General features: G+C 40.0%; 2 protein-coding genes across 4 annotated transcripts; both read left to right on the forward strand.

Annotated features, from left to right (window-relative positions):
- On the forward strand, window positions 6395-10884 carry LOC110436514. Of its 3 annotated transcripts, XM_021463669.1 has the most exons (7): window positions 6395-6469; window positions 6548-6840; window positions 6971-7072; window positions 7167-7325; window positions 7427-10058; window positions 10155-10234; window positions 10601-10884. In XM_021463669.1, exons 2-6 carry the CDS (start codon window positions 6656-6658, stop codon window positions 10224-10226), a joined length of 3150 nt encoding a protein of 1049 aa, XP_021319344.1. In that variant the 5' UTR covers window positions 6395-6469; window positions 6548-6655; the 3' UTR covers window positions 10227-10234; window positions 10601-10884. The 3 variants fall into 3 exon arrangements, with proteins under 3 accessions (XP_021319344.1, XP_021319339.1, XP_021319341.1); XM_021463664.1 differs by having other exon boundaries at window positions 10155-10884; XM_021463666.1 differs by having other exon boundaries at window positions 6446-6840; window positions 10155-10884.
- On the forward strand, window positions 11226-16156 carry LOC8063036 (purple acid phosphatase 18). Its single transcript, XM_002464282.2, has 5 exons — window positions 11226-11538; window positions 14235-14903; window positions 15214-15402; window positions 15510-15598; window positions 15695-16156. The coding sequence occupies exons 1-5, from the start codon at window positions 11242-11244 to the stop codon at window positions 15912-15914; spliced, it is 1464 nt and encodes a 487-aa protein (XP_002464327.1). The 5' UTR covers window positions 11226-11241; the 3' UTR covers window positions 15915-16156.

Below are 16156 nucleotides of genomic sequence, written 5' to 3' on the forward strand. Positions count from 1 at the left end.
ACTACCCGTCCACGCCCGCACCCGCCACAGTCAAAAGTCAAAACCATGGATGTCATGCCACGAACCCATCCAATTCCTTCCTATACTGCTTGTCTGCTTCCTCGTCCTAAGATCAATACATGTTTCATGAGAGTGTCATACACATTAAATAAGATGCCACATAAGTAAAATTGCTGACTTGACAGAATCATTAAATGAAGAAGTTTCATCAGATGAGAAAAGAGTTTCATCCCCATGAAACTCTTGTGGCTCGGTTACTTAGTTTATAGTCTTGGTAACTGTGTTATGAAACTATGCATTGAGACTGGCCTAAGCCCGTGTTTAGTTCCTCGTGAAACTTTTTTTTATTACTGTAACACTTTCGTTTGTTTGTGGTAATTATTGTCTAATTATAGACTAACTAGGCTCAAAAGATTCGTCTCATAAATTTTGATCAAACTGTGCAATTAGTTTTCATTTTCGTCTATATTTAATACTCTATACATGCGTCTAAAGATTCGATATAACGGAGAATCTTAAAAAATTTTGGATTTTTAGGTAGAAGTAAACAAGGCCTAAAAAGAAACAAAACTGATTTTAATCAAATGTTGTACATAAAAAAGAAAAAATTTGAAATACATTTGATGTTCATATATACACATCATTAAATAATAACTTGGTCATATAATCTTTAGTACTCACGTAAATTAACATTATAAGATTGACATTGCAGTTATAAATGATAGCTGGTGTTTAGGAAATGGGAAATGGTGGTTGGGACAGGGAAACAAGGGGTGCAATTATGTGATAGATTTGGTCCCATTTTTGAGAAATAGAAAATGAAGATGGTGTTTGGGAAATGGGAAATGGTGGTTGGGATAGGGAAATAAAGGTTGCAATTATGGGATAGATTTGGTCCCATATTTGAGAAATAGGAAATGAAGATGGTGTTTGGGAGATGGTGGTGGGGATAGATAAATAAGGGGTACGATTGTGGATAGATTTGATCTCATATTTGAAAAATTGAAAATAAAGATATGACACATAAATAAATAGTCCATTCGCTCCAAATTATAAGTATAGGAAGGAATTGGATGGGTTCGTGGCATGACATCCATGGTTTTCACAATTTATCTAGACATAGTGTATATCTAAGTGCGGAGAAAAATAATGAATCTAGAAAAATCAAAACATCTTATAATTTGAAATGGATTGAGTACTAACATATGTATCTTTTTATTCCAATCTATTTCCCTTTTCCTATCTCAACCCCGATCCAGACATGTCCCGAATGTTAATGTACAAGATGTGCCACTCTTTTATGCATTCCAAAATACCACTTCCATTTCATGGGTCGCCCAAGCACCCTTCTGCTCTATTTCTTCTATATTTTCCCCCGAGTAGAATCCTTCAATGCAACACTAGTGCTCGTGAACCGTGTGGATGTTATGCTATCTGTTTATAAGTTGTTATATGGTAAAAACTTAATGCGAGTGCTATTATATAGTACTCTTTCCATCTCAAATTGTAAGTCATTCTAAGAATCTTGGAGAGTCAAAACATCTCATGTTTAACCAAAATTATAGAAAAAAATACAAAGTTTTATGGCATCAAATAGATAGTATTATGAAAATATAATTAATGAATAACCTAATAATACTTAGTTGATATCATAAATGTTATTATCCGACTATATAAATTTGATCAAACTTGAAATATTTTGACTTTCCAAGATTCTTGGAATAACTTACAATTTGAGATGAAGGGAGTGGAATCCGTCAATGCAGCATATCTGAGTTGAAGTTCACATTATTGTATGTTATTATATCTTAAAAGTGTTGCATTAACTTGACTCACAACTTAATGCGAGTGCTTACATTTTGTTTATATTTGTATTAAAATTTAACTATACTATTTTTAAGTAATAGATAATGTACTCCACTCCTATGCGGTTGGATTTCATCAACTTGGAGTGGAGATGCGCCTGGCTATTTTCCTGGAAGGCAGCAATTGTCGTTCTCGGTACAGAGATAATTTTACTATCTTAGATTTAAAAAAAGTACAGAGATAAATTGATCTAGCTGTGATTGAGGCACATTTAAATTTGCATTTCACTATTAATATTCGGATATGGGGCAGTAAAAATATTTGTTAGTTTCGAACCAAGCAGTGGTACTCCGTAGAACGGGTTCAGCGAAGTGAGTAGTAATATCGTGGTTGTGGCAAGGAAAAAAAAAAGAGAAAGAAGAAGAAGAAACCGTGTGGGCAAGAAAAAAAAGAAAAGAAGAAACCGTGTGGAGAGAGAAGAGATACAGAACTTGTAATAGTAGCAGTTGGATAGGAGTACAAGAAGTTGCTAGCGGTTTTATCAGAAAGAAAAAATTGCTACGGTTTATAAAAAAGTTACTACGGTTAAGATCTTTTTTCTCTCTGTTTCTTGTGATCAACATCTATTCCTTTTTTTTCATCTCTCATGATTAGCATATTAGATAAAAGTAGAAACATAAATTTTTATAAACAGATGGAATTATTCTTTATTCTTTTAATGTTAATAATCATTATAAATTTACAATAGATCCTACTAGTGATGAAAACAATGCGGATATTTGCTGTATTTAAGACCAAATTCATTTAGAGGGGAATAATGTCTGTATCCAAATTCGGATATTGAACATCCAATACATATCTGTATTCGAATATTCAAATCATATATTTATGATGTTGATGTTCAATCATATCTTATTTGACATAGGAGTAGTTGACACTATCCGTATTCCAATATAAATCCCAACAGATATTATAAAGACAAATATAATATGAGTAATATCTGTCTTTGTCGGATCCTTTGTCATCCCTAGATCCTACACCAACATTCATTCTAGTCAAGCATAAGTTAGTTTGATTGATTGCCCGAATAAACTTGTATTTATGTTTCTACAATGTGATTTATTTATGTTTAGTGTTATTTGTATACAGATAAGTAAATAACATATAGGTTACGTAAGCCGAAGCACACATAAAAACAAAATATTCTCAACTTTATATTTCTACAAGACATATAAGATCAGAAAGTAAAACATAAAAATAACTACATGCAACAAAAATATAAAGAACCAAGTATACATTTTATTTTCACTATCTATAATAGTTAGCTCCCTAATAATTTATTATACAATTTAATCTAGATAGTGAGATAGGTCAAAGCTAACAATCAACTAATCTATTATCTATATCTATTTGGATCCAAAATAGATAATTACTAGCACTATATGGAGTCTAAATACAATTTGTTTATACATAGAGCAAGGCCTTGTTTAGTTCCAAAAATATTTTGGTTTTCGGGACTATGGGGGTGTTTGGGACTGCTCTGCTCCACGTTTTTCAGCTCCGCTCTACGTTTTTTTAGCCAAACGGTTTCAGCTCCACGCACTGAGTTCAAGAAAAAAGGTGGAGTTGTGAGAGCACCTAAAGGGGTACTCCACAAACTCCAGTTTTTTGTGGAGCTCTCCATGGTGGAGTTTGTGGAGCAGTCCCAAACACCCCCTATAGCACTTTCGTTTTTACTTGACAAACATTGTCCAATCATGGAGTAACTAGGCTTAAAAGATTCATCTCGCGATTTACAGGTAAACTATGCAATTAGTTTCTATTTTCATCTATATTTAGTGCTTCATACATGTGCTACAAGATTCGATGTGACGAACAATCTTGAAAAGTTTTTGATTTTTGGGTGAACTAAACAAGGCCCAACTAAATATCAGGATACTGCATATATTTACTTTGGATTTTCTTTTAGAACATATTTACTATGGATAATGTCTACTAGTACAAAACTTCAATTCAATGCAACCGTTTCCTATCACGCCTCCGCTCTGGCCGCCTCCTACATTGCTTCCACCTTTTTTCCTCTCCTTTTCCTCCTCCCACCCATTTTCACTGCGCCCCGCCGCCCCCGCACCCTTCCGCCGCTCTCGAGTCGCGGCCTCGCGGGACTCGGACTCCTCGTACTACTCATTGGAGGCCTCCTCCGCTCGGGAGTCGGGACTCCGGCATTGGCGTCGGTAAACTCCTCGCCCTCCCTCGCGATCGTCCTGTTCCTTCGTCTTGCACGGTTGCCTTCTCCTCTCTTCTTATCTCGCCGGTGCAATCGCTGCCGGTTACCGCGCGATGTGTTTAGGGTTTATTAACAGTCCAAAACACCCCAGTGCGGATTGCCTCCAAGGTGGGATCTTCGCTTTGCATCCTGTTCGCTCCAGTTCTTTGCTCTCTCTTTATTTTCTTTTTTTTTCTTTGAGAGGAGACGCTAGTACTTTATACTTAATGAAGATTCGAATCCTTTGCATATTTCTACCTTTTTATTAATTGTGCGCTTTTAAATTGAGTTTTTTTTTCCGCTTCCCTTTTTTTATTATTCCCCGTGAAATCGCCCGTTCTTGCATTCTACTACTGATCGATTTCTCTTTATTATTAGTGTGCATTTATTTGCACCATCGATTGCTACTTTGGGGTTTTGGTCCTCATGTTTGGGTGGCTCTCTGAGTTCTTTGTCTGGTGAATAATAATTTGGGGTTGATTGGTGTCACGTGAACAGCATCGCCTATCTGATCATCGTCCGATGTTCTATGGATCTCAGATTAATCTGTGACGACGACGACGACCGGAGGCCAAGGCGAAATCCACACATCCACACCGGCTGCGGGGACGACAAGGTATAGCTCTTCTCTCCGTTGTTCCATGCATGGACTGCTCCTAGTTCTGCTCCAGACTGCATTGCTTCAGTCTATTCGCATCTATGGCCGTTTCCCTCCACCTGCCGGGTTCAGTGGCTTCGCTACATAAATTGGGCATTTTCTGTTTGGGATCAATTGGCAAGTTCATGTTTGTTTTACCAAACAAAGATTGAAAGGTTGGGCGTTATCAGTTATGAGGGATGCAGTGATGTTTGGTCGGTGCTGGCCAAGCCCAAGCGTGTCCTTTTTTGTTGCTCAACTAACCATTTTGATTTTGGGGCCCCCCTTGTCTCTACCTGGGGAGACCAAAAATGCATGGACTGGGGACTGGGGCTCTAGATGGGCACTACTGATGCAACGCTTTCTTTCGTTGTCAAATGTATAAGGAAAGATTAGAGACTCAATTTTTGGTAGTGTCACATTTTTCTGCAGTTCTATATTTGGAGGGAGACGCTTTTGGTTTGTTTTCGGTATTATTCTGCGCATATTTGTGGATACCATCTTTTCTGAGTCTTAGATGTGAAAGTAGTACTCCAATATGTATGCTTTTTTTTTACCACAAGTTCCACATGTATCAAATATTTACCAAGGGGAACACATGACATTAATAGAATTCTAACTCCAAATTCAAGAATTTTTAACTCCAAAACCATGCTGTCTCGCTTATTTATTATCACAAAATGATGGTAGTATTCAATTCAAGTCTTTTACAGATAATATTTACTTTGCACGTACATAATACATATTGGGGCATCTCTTACAAATTATTCCTGGATCCTGTTGTATACCTCTTTAGTTAATGTAACAAATTCGCACAAAAAATGATCTCTAAGCAATGTGAGGAATGCTATAAATTACATGCTATCAAATAAATTTTCACATCGAAACTCATCATATACTATGAGAAACAACTATATATTGCATGTGGGGCTACCAGAGTTTTTCTTTCAAGGAAAAAAATATGTCAGTAAGGTTTATTTTGTGATTTATCTCGTTACTACATATAACAAAGTTTGAGTATTGACCTAAAATTTTTGCATATGTTGATGATGACTTTGATGACAATGCTTACAGTTTTTAAATCTTCTCTTGTTGATTTGAAGTCATACCGAAAGGCCGAAAGGGTAAGCATGGTAGTTGACGCAGGCTTTGAGTAGATATGGACTATATCTACCATCGTATAGATTCAAATGCCTTTTAATTACTAAGTAGTACGCATGATTGCAAGACTTAGGCATATATTATTATTGCCAATGCATATTGGGCAACCAAAAACTAAAGTTACATATGCGTACATGTCAACTTTTGCTTTTATTTGTTTTCTTACATCAAACTCCAGCTGTTCTAAAATATAAGGTATAGTTTCTTTTTCTGCCATTTTGCTTTTCCTTCAAAATATAAGGTTTCGATGCCGTTTGGACCGTCCTCTCTTCTGCATTTGAGTGAACACAACACAATTATTCTCCCCTTCTTGCCAAGACATCAGCATCACATATACTATCTATATTCCTCTACCATTTTCTTGGCTCCATAAGCTCCTTATCCTTTGTGACCAGAGATAGTATGCTGTATAAAGGGATTGTGGTGACTCTCTTTCTGCCAGATGCCAGATTTTACAGTTCAGTTTTTTACTGGAGAGACTACCATTCAATTGTACTTATTACTGTTTTCCTGTGCTGAAAGTATAGGGCTGGATGCTACCATTTACTTTGAAGGATGATTTAGGGAGTATGAACTAAAGTGATCCTTGGTAGAAACTGGTAATTCATCTGCTAAATTGCTTTTCAAGGGCCATTTTGCAAGATTATCCAATGATTCTCTATGGGTATTGTTGCTAGGAAGCAAGTGAGAAGGTAATAAGGATTCAAATCAGCTTCCCAGTCTCATCTGTGATATTTGAGCTTGCATGTAAGTGCCCGCTTCATTCAAGTGCAGCTGGATAACAAATGGGTTCAAAAAGGTCATTGTTGTCATCATTACATGGAGAAATTTTGGTACAAGCATCACAAAGTCATTCGCGCTCAAAGAAGTATGAGTGGGAAAACTTAATCCTTCGTCAGAGTGATCAAGCAACAATGGAGCAACCTGATCATGTTGCAACCCTGCCCTTGCCTCTGCATATGCCTGGCAGGTTATTCTCTTAATCAATGCATGAATTAAATTTCAGATTTCATGCTATCCTGATATGTTGCTGTTAGTTTTATAGATTCAAATTTATCTTCTATTTGATGGAATTATGTGATATTGTGATGTGAAAACAGGGTAGAAGATTCTATGGCTGAGCCTAGAGGTTATGATTTTCACAGAACTGGAGAGATTGTGAGCAATAGATATTGTAAGTTTGCTACTTATGGTGTCAAGAGGTATGTCGTGTGCACCTATTTCCATGCTTGGATGCTCATTATTACTTGTACCAAATATTTCAGTTTTGTGGAACTTTGATGCTTTGGCATGCAGGTTGGGGCCATCACATGGTCATGGACATTCCTCTGAGATTTATAGCCCTGGAGATGGGGTAGGTGGCCGTCATGGTAAATATCATGCTTCCCACAACCATTCATCAGAATCGGCCAGGCACAGCATTTCACCTGAACCTGGTCCCATCAGATCTTACTGGTAATCTCTTGTTCTGACCCTAAATATTTGTCGTTATGCATTTCCAACAACTTTTCATACTATCTAGTCCTGGTATTTTAATAGTTTGTTTCTTAATCCAGGAGAAAGAGAAGCCCTTCCTTCGATCATGTTCCTGACAGACGGATACATCCAGCAGCAGATTGTAGGAAGAATTATTCTGCTAACCAGGGGAGTAGCAGTCAGAACAGACAGTATCATGATGATATATATCTATCAACTAAATTCCTGGATGACCATTTTTCTGAGATAGATGCAGCAAGACATCGGTCTTACTTGCGCAATTTTCAATCTTCAAGTAACCATATTCCTGTTCACCCCTTGCATGGTCAATCATGTCAAAGGGATGAAGTAGCAAAAGCTCACCCCAAGGGACCAGTTAATGGATTTTGTCCCATCCACTATGAGCAACTTGAGCTTTCACCTAATGAAGATTTTTATGAATGCTTTGATAACAGTCGAAACCTCAGAAATGCTTATAATGGCAAGGTAGTAAAAAGGAAAATTACAAAACAAGATTTCCTTGGAAACACTTACAATGGTGCTTGTGCTGATAGATATGATAGAAACAATAGCAGGAAAAGGAATGCAGATCATTTGGGTGGAAAGAAAACTAGGAAGAATGATGCTAATAAGGACAAATCTAAAAGGCTCCGTGGCCCCATCGAGCAGGACCAACAACAACAGGTTGAGTCTGACAAGATGAGAAATGATAGTCGGGAGGGAAATGTTGAAATAACCAAGTTAGTGTGTCAAGATGGAGCAAAAAGGAACTTGAACCCAAAGAAGAATGCTACAGCTCCTGCTTCTAGTGGCTCAACAAAGTGTGATGGGGAAAACATGTTGAGTCCCAAGTGCAGCAAAACTTTTGCTTCATCACACGCACCAAATTTGAGTGAAGGAAGTAAAGACATGGATCTAGGATCTGACAACGATGTTGATGGTTGCACTGAAAGACGTATAGTGCATCATATTCCAGTCACCCATCCAGAGAGGAATATACAACTGAAAATATCAGATAATGTTTCTCAGTCTGAGGCACTTCGCCAAGATTGTTTAATCCTGTGGAGAAAAAGACAATTAAGAAAGAATAGTGCTGCTAAGGCTGGTAACATCGTGAAAGCTGACCAACAACAGGCTGCACAAAGAAGCAAGATGTCAACTGGAAGAAGAGTGAGGAGTGGAGGACCTGCTGCATCTTCTAGCTCAGAAAGTGATAATAAAGATGACACTGCTTCAGAGTGTTCTGACCAATTTAGTAGTGCAAAATCATCTGATGAACTACAAAAGTGTGGTGAAGGAAGAGCTAACAAAAAGTTGGAGCAGACCATCAAATCCCCCAGTAACAGTAAATGCAACAAAAGGCCTCAAAACACAGCAGCTGAGAAAGGACTGAAGTATAGTCTCAAGCCTCTGCCAGAAGCAAATCCTCTTGAAATTGCACAACCTAAAGGAAAGGAAAAACTTGTTGACAGGAGGCAGGTATCAACTGATCATCCAGATGCCAAGGTGCATAGTAGTTTGAATGGTTGTTCTGACACTTGTAAGATGGATCAAGCAGCTGTTTCACATTGTGATAATAGTGCACATCAGGATATTTCTCAACAGGAGACAAACACTGCTGATTCGGATGCAGGAAGGGAAGAGAAACCAGGTGGAAAATGTGAAAAGAAAGCAGGAGGCCATGGTGCCAAACTGGCTGAACAATCTACTGGTTTGTATGCTGACCCAATATTGCTGGACAAAGAGACTGTTGCTAGTTGCTCTATGTATGGCATTTCGAAGGTAAATGCACTAAAGACTCCAGATCATGAGATTGGAAGTACTTCCTTCCATGGGTCAATGCTGCCTAGAGGAACTGCAAACATGTGCCAAAAGAAGTCCATCAATTGGTCTAGTGAAAGTTACTGCATAGATTTGGAAAATTGTTTAGATGGAAATGATTGTAGAGACAACCAACAGGAAACCACGTATGATAATGTCTTGAGGAAGAAGCAAGAATGTTCCCTGCTGGCAGAGACTGAAGATGAGCTGAATGTGAAAACTAGAAAGGAGGATTGTCAGCCTCAAGCCCGTAGGGTTGAGATCACATCAAATCAACGGATAACAACAGAGGATCGTGCTTCTGATACAATACATTCTGGCATTACTAAACAAGATGACCGGATCCTACGTCCTTCAATACCAGACTTGAATTGCTCGCCTAGTATGATCAGCGATGAAGATTTTATGGCACCACCTGAGGAACCGGTTTGCCAGGTAAGTGCAGACAGTCTCAAACCCCAGAGCATCTCTATGAGTCTTTCAGCTTCATTAACTGGACCCACTTCAAAGGGAGAACAGATTAAGCAAGTAGGGGAAAAACAGTGTAATCAAGCTGAGGCAACAAACCAAATCACCAGAGAAGCTTGCAAAGACGGTACCTCTGATGCAGCAACTCAGTTGCAGATCTCCGAGTCAAATACTGGGCCTCCGCAACTAAGTGCAGTCGAAGAAAGTAGCACCTCAATGAATGAACTCAAGTTTGCCTTGTGCGAATTTGTCAAAGGCTTTGTAAAACCTCTGTGGGAAAACGGGCTGCTATCTCGTGAAGTCCACAAGATTATAGTGAAGAAGGCTGTGGATAAAGTGGCAGCCGTCTGGGTCCACTCGGCAGAGATAGACATCCCAAGAATTTTGTCCGATGAAGCTGAAAATATAAGGACCCTTGTCAAGGTAGATTACCAATCCTCGTTACAATATATTCTTATACCGCAATGGTGCGTAATACCACGATCAATTGGCTAATGTAACATTCACGCTGTCTTGCAGGGCTACCTACAGATGTATGTGGGAAGGGAGGTCCTTAAGAAAAGTATCCCCAAAAGTTCTCGAGCAAAGTGAAACACGATGTAGGTGCCTTTGGTTCCTAGTTTCTGCATTTCCGTAGGTTTTTTTTTTCTGCAGGTAGTTCTGCACAGGTAGGATGTGAAGTTTTACAAGGCGGTGGATATTAACAGATTGAACGCTGACAAAGTTTGACCATCTTGGAACCCTGTTTAGTTGGTCGTGATGTGCGCCTGTTTAATTTAAGTGCATCATCATCGACTGAGGTTCGCCTGGCTGATTTGTGCTGAATGACTCGCAAGCAGATAAAGAACAAGCTAACAATAACTTTGTGTGTGTACTATCTGTTTACTCGGCTTTCGGCCGGTGATTGCATCACTTTTTCCTCTGCAATCATGAAAGTGTCACTCTGGTTGTGAAATGATGCGCAGGGCGCAGCCGAAAAGGCGAAGTTGGGTGTGGTGGTGAAATGGTGCGCGTCTCATCTAATTTGATCTGATTTGATTCATTTCATGGGCTCTGGTGGTGCCTGGTGCGTGATGCTTTTGGAGCAAATGTTGCTTCCAGCAGACCAGCACAGGTTTCGTGGAGGCTGTCAGGCAACTTCTGGGGGACACTTTTTTTTAATCGTGTTTTTACTTTTCTTCCCCTGTATCAATTGTTCATTCAGACAAACTTTTACAGACACATTTTGAGCAAATGTCTGCTTTAAACACATCTTATATATATATAGGCCTTGTTTACTTCCACCCAAAAATTTTCAAGATTCTCCATCAAATCTTTAGACGCATGCATGAAGTATTAAATATAAACGAAAATAAAAACTAATTGCACAATTTGGTCGAAATCTACGAGACGAATCTTTTAAGCCTAGTTAGTCTATAGTTGGACAATAATTACTACAAACAAAAATGCTACAGTGTCGCGAAATTTTTTCCTTCGCGAATTAAACACGGCCATATATAACATGAAAAAAAAAATATTGGCGCCTTCATTGATAGTGACAGTCCAGCAGTGAAAAGAAAAAAAAAATACTAAAATGGCGCCTTCTTTGAACTGTGCTCTACCAGAAATGACCTGTTCCAGAGGTAGTCCGCCATACAAGGATACAGCCCCAGCCCCCCAGAGGACGAGGAGTGCCTACTCTCCTGCCATGGCCGCGCCTCCGCTCCCCTTCCCCCTCCTGATACTCCTGCTCCTACTCGCTGTATCCTCCTCCACCGTCGCCGCCGCCGCGGCAATCGGGGCTCCGGTGCTAGGGGAGGACTACGTCCGTCCGCCGCCGTCGCGGTCGCACCGCAAGGCACTCCTTAGCCTCTTCCCTTGGAGCAAGAAGAAGGAGTCATCCTCCGCCTCCGATCCGCAGCAGGTGAACTCTCGTGCCTCATCCCTGTCGATTTGATACCTTGAGCTGAATTTGGGGGGTGTTCTGGGGATTGGTCCAGCAAAGGAACCTTTCTTGTTTTGACAGCAACCGGGTCTATCCGGATACTTCTTCATCTGGTGAAGCTTGGCTGGATCGAACTAGTCGATTTGATGCTAGCTGTTTGTGGCCATCTATCAACACTTTTTTGGTCAAGTCTATCAACACTTTCCCCTTACTAACTACACTTAATAAGTATGTTTAATTCAAGGGCTTCAGCTGATTTACTGTGTATTGAATGGTTCTATCTCGGTATCTGCGTTCAGAAATAGCTCCGTTCGTCCAATTCGCTGAATATTCACTCCACCCTAGTCGTATCTGACTCGTCTTTGGTGAGTGAGGTCATGCCAATTCCAACGCAAACTAGTCGTAGCACTCAGTCGTGGTTCTCGATTACTAGTAACTAAATCAAAACCATGTTTTTGGTGCTGTTAGGGAGAGATCACTGGTTGTTCCTTCTAAGGTGCCCAAACACTGATTAGCTGGACATGACAGCATGCACAAGAATTTCCCCCTGTAGGAGCCTAGGAGCTTGTGGGGGTGGGCTCAGAATAGTAGGCTGAACGAATCTATGAAGCCTTCTGAAGGTATTTAAAGTTCAACTTTCCGGTGTGATAAAGCAGAAACTCTATATCAGTGCATGCTTGGGCACTTCACTACTCATGTGCATTATATGTCCATTCCACTTGGTAACATGTTAGCAGCGCAGTGTGATGACCATAAAGTTTACTAGTCCTGCAACGTTTTTCTTCTTTCTTATCCTTTATATAATCCGTCTTGGCTGCTCATACTTTGTACTTTGTAGGAACATAGATAGACAGATATAAATATAGGACCACAAGCTCATGAGGCCTACAAAAACCCCACCCAAATAGTTGAATCATGATTCTGGACCACTAATTTTTGTTTTGCAGCTTTCTACCTTTTTTTTCATTTGTATGACCATACTCCACTCAGCCACAACCCTGATGAGGGTTTTCTGTTGGATTTTATGGCTTTACACCCAAATGTTAATTGTGTTACATGCGACTTGGTGCCTAAATGTTGAAGATGTTAACATCCATTAGCATCTTTACTGTGAAACATAAGGTAGTTTTTTAGTCCCTGGCTGATTTGGAACTTGGCATGACCAGTTGAATTTAATGGCGCCTCATCCATTTCTTTAGACCTCTACTAAATTTAATGCACATTTTAAATGATTCCCTACTTACAGGTGCAGGCTATTAGTTCTACATCTGATAAGAGCAGACTAGTTACCTAAACTGGCACCGTTTTAAACCTGGGAGAAGTATAATTTGACCTTGTATTATGAAGTTGAGGGAATGCTTAATTTTCATGTGGTTAGTTGATGGCAAATTTAATTATTGGCACATTAAATTTTTCATGTGGTTACTGCTGATCTTTCTTTCGAAGCCTGGTGGGGCAGGGCAGAATATGCTGTTAGTGCTGAAGTGCGTAAGGGATTAAACTCCCTCATCACCCTTGGCGCTTGCATTATCTGGAAGCTCAGGAATGACTGTGTATTTATTGGGGCTGTCCCTAATATGTCTACTGCTTTGAACCTTGCTAGGGATGAAGCCCATCTTTGGTGCTTGGCTGGAGCCAAGGGATTATCCCTGCTCCCAGCAAGAGGTGTTGCTTAGAGTGCCTTTGGGTCAGGTCTCACCTTTCCGTTTTTCTGGTAATTAAGTCCAATGTTTTCAGGTCGTCCGATTAATCGCGATTAATCGCGCTGGTCGGTCAGGAGTGCTCGATTAGGAGGTCCGACCCGACCAGGTCGACCAGAAACCTGGTCGTCCGATTAGTCGTCCACTTATCGCGATTAATCGTCCGATTAGGACATGGACGACCAGGTTGTGTGCTCTGTTTTTGGGCTTTTTTGACTGGGCAGATATGTGGGGGGTATGGAGATGCTGTTGGTTGTCCCAGTTCTCCAGAAATAGTTTAGAAGGAGATGTTGGTTTACATCAAAAAGAGTTGAAGATGAAGAGGAATGTTGGTTTACCGTAATGCAGTCTTGATGCTTCCTTTATTGTGTATAATATAGTGTATATATAGAGGTATATATATAGGTCGACCAGCTGATATGCCTGGATGACCAGGGACGACCAGGGGGACGACCAGGGTCGATTAATCGACCTGGTCGCTGATTAATCGCGATTAATCGCCTGGTCGGTCCCAGGTCGACCAGGATCGACCAGCCGACCAGAAAACATTGATGAAGTCCTGTTAGTTTCTGTGGATGTGTGTGTGTGTGTGTGTGTTTGGGTCTCTGTATGACTCTTATCCTTCTATTAATACAATGATATGCAGCTCTCCTGCGTGTTCGAGAAAAAAAAACTAGTTGTGTTAATATTCATGGGTAATGTGTTAATGTGCCATATGGATGTCTTAGGCCTTCTTATTTGGGTTTTTTCCTTGATGGATATCCTAACTTCTCTGTGTCCATGATAAACAAGAGGGTCATAATTTGAGATATAAGGAAGTACTAATTGACTTCATTAGTTTATCTGTTCTCGGAAGCTAAATTTCTTTGCAGCAGATCCTTTGTGCAGTTCATTGGTACTTTCTTAGTCCTTTACTTCCTTTTATTGTTGACAATATTTGCTCTTGAACCACTCATGTAATGGCACGATTTTCAGGTGCACATTTCACTAGCTGGAGAAAAGCACATGAGAATAACATGGATTACCGATGATAACTCTGTCCCATCTGTGGTAGACTATGGAACCAAAGAAGGTGCATACACAATGAAATCTCAAGGAGAAAGCACATCCTACAGTTACTTATTGTATAGCTCAGGAAAAATTCATCATGTTGTCGTCGGACCTCTTGAAGACAACACTATTTATTACTACCGATGTGGAGGGCAAGGTCCAGAATTCCAATTTAAGACCCCGCCCTCCCAATTTCCATTGTCATTGGCTGTTGTTGGTGATCTTGGTCAGACTAGTTGGACAACATCTACCCTGAATCACATTAAGCAGTGTGAGCATGATATGCTTTTACTCCCTGGTGATCTCTCTTATGCTGATTATATGCAACATTTGTGGGATTCCTTCGGCACATTGGTGGAGCCACTTGCTAGCAACCGGCCTTGGATGGTGACAGAAGGCAACCATGAGAAGGAGAAAATTCCACTTTTTAAGTCAGGATTTCAATCTTATAATGCACGATGGAAAATGCCTTATGAAGAGAGTGGATCTAGATCAAATTTGTACTACTCTTTTGAAGTTGCTGGTGCACACATCATAATGCTAGGTTCATACACAGATTATGATGATAGCTCAGATCAGTATGCTTGGCTAAAGGTATAAAACTTTGCAATGATAATATCCATATCAGATTGCATTACAATTGTTTGGAGTGAGAAGGGATTGTCTATACTGAGAAGAACCATGTTTTGCTAATATTAAATTACTAAGAAGAGTAAAGATAGACTAATGATTTGAAGTCAATACCTAATGTATCGCTCATCTTGAATTTCAATTACTAGTTATTTTATCTATGGCCATGTATATTTTATTTGTCTTAACTTGAAGAGGATGTCTTTAACTTCAAAACCTCTCAGCTATTCTTGCTAATAGTAGATATGATTTTTTTTGGTGTATTAACTTTCAGGCTGATCTTGCCAAGGTTGATAGAGAGAGGACACCCTGGCTCATTGTGTTGTTGCATGTACCATGGTACAATAGCAATTGGGCTCATCAGGGTGAAGGTGACAGTATGATGGCTTCAATGGAGACTTTGCTGTATGCTGCTCGTGTGGACATGGTAATAGCAGGTCATGTCCATGCTTATGAACGTGCGGTATGACTCCCTATATATATATATCCACGAACTGCAGTCTGCAGACGTGTTCAAATTTTGATTGATCTGAATGAAAATTACATATGGTTATTTCACCCTTCCTGCAGGAGCGAGTCTACAATGGCAGACTTGATCCTTGTGGTGCTGTTCACATAACTATCGGGGATGGTGGGAACCGTGAAGGCTTGGCCCACAGGTACCACTTGACCACCACTGTATATGCGCCTCTGAATCTTAGTAACTTATATAAGCATCACTATAGGTATGCTTAATTGCTTCTTGGCATCTTCAGGTATCGTAATCCGAAGCCAGCTTGGTCAGTCTTCAGGGAAGCGAGCTTTGGGCATGGCGAGCTAAAGATCGTGAACTCCACCCATGCCCACTGGACCTGGCACAGGAACGACGACGAGGAGCCCGTGAGAACTGATGACGTGTGGATCAACTCTCTTGCTGGTTCAGGGTGCATCCTGGAAGGCAGCCGTGAGTTGAGGAAGATCCTAACGTCTCCTTGATGCTACATACGTAGTTTATAGCTTAGTCTAAAAGGGCCTGCGATGTACTGTATATATGCTTGCAACTTTGATAATCTAACACCGCAAAGTTAATGCGTCGTGCTGCCTGTGTATTGGGTGTTTCTTGCTCTTGTTGTACCACTATGGATGTTTGTAGCAAGTGACATTTCTGTATACGATGGTGTTGTAATGGACTGAAGATGATACTTCACTTATCGGAAGATACAGTAATTGTTGTACGA

This window comes from Sorghum bicolor, chromosome 1, assembly GCF_000003195.3.
Source record: "Sorghum bicolor cultivar BTx623 chromosome 1, Sorghum_bicolor_NCBIv3, whole genome shotgun sequence".
Lineage (NCBI taxonomy): Eukaryota > Viridiplantae > Streptophyta > Magnoliopsida > Poales > Poaceae > Sorghum > Sorghum bicolor.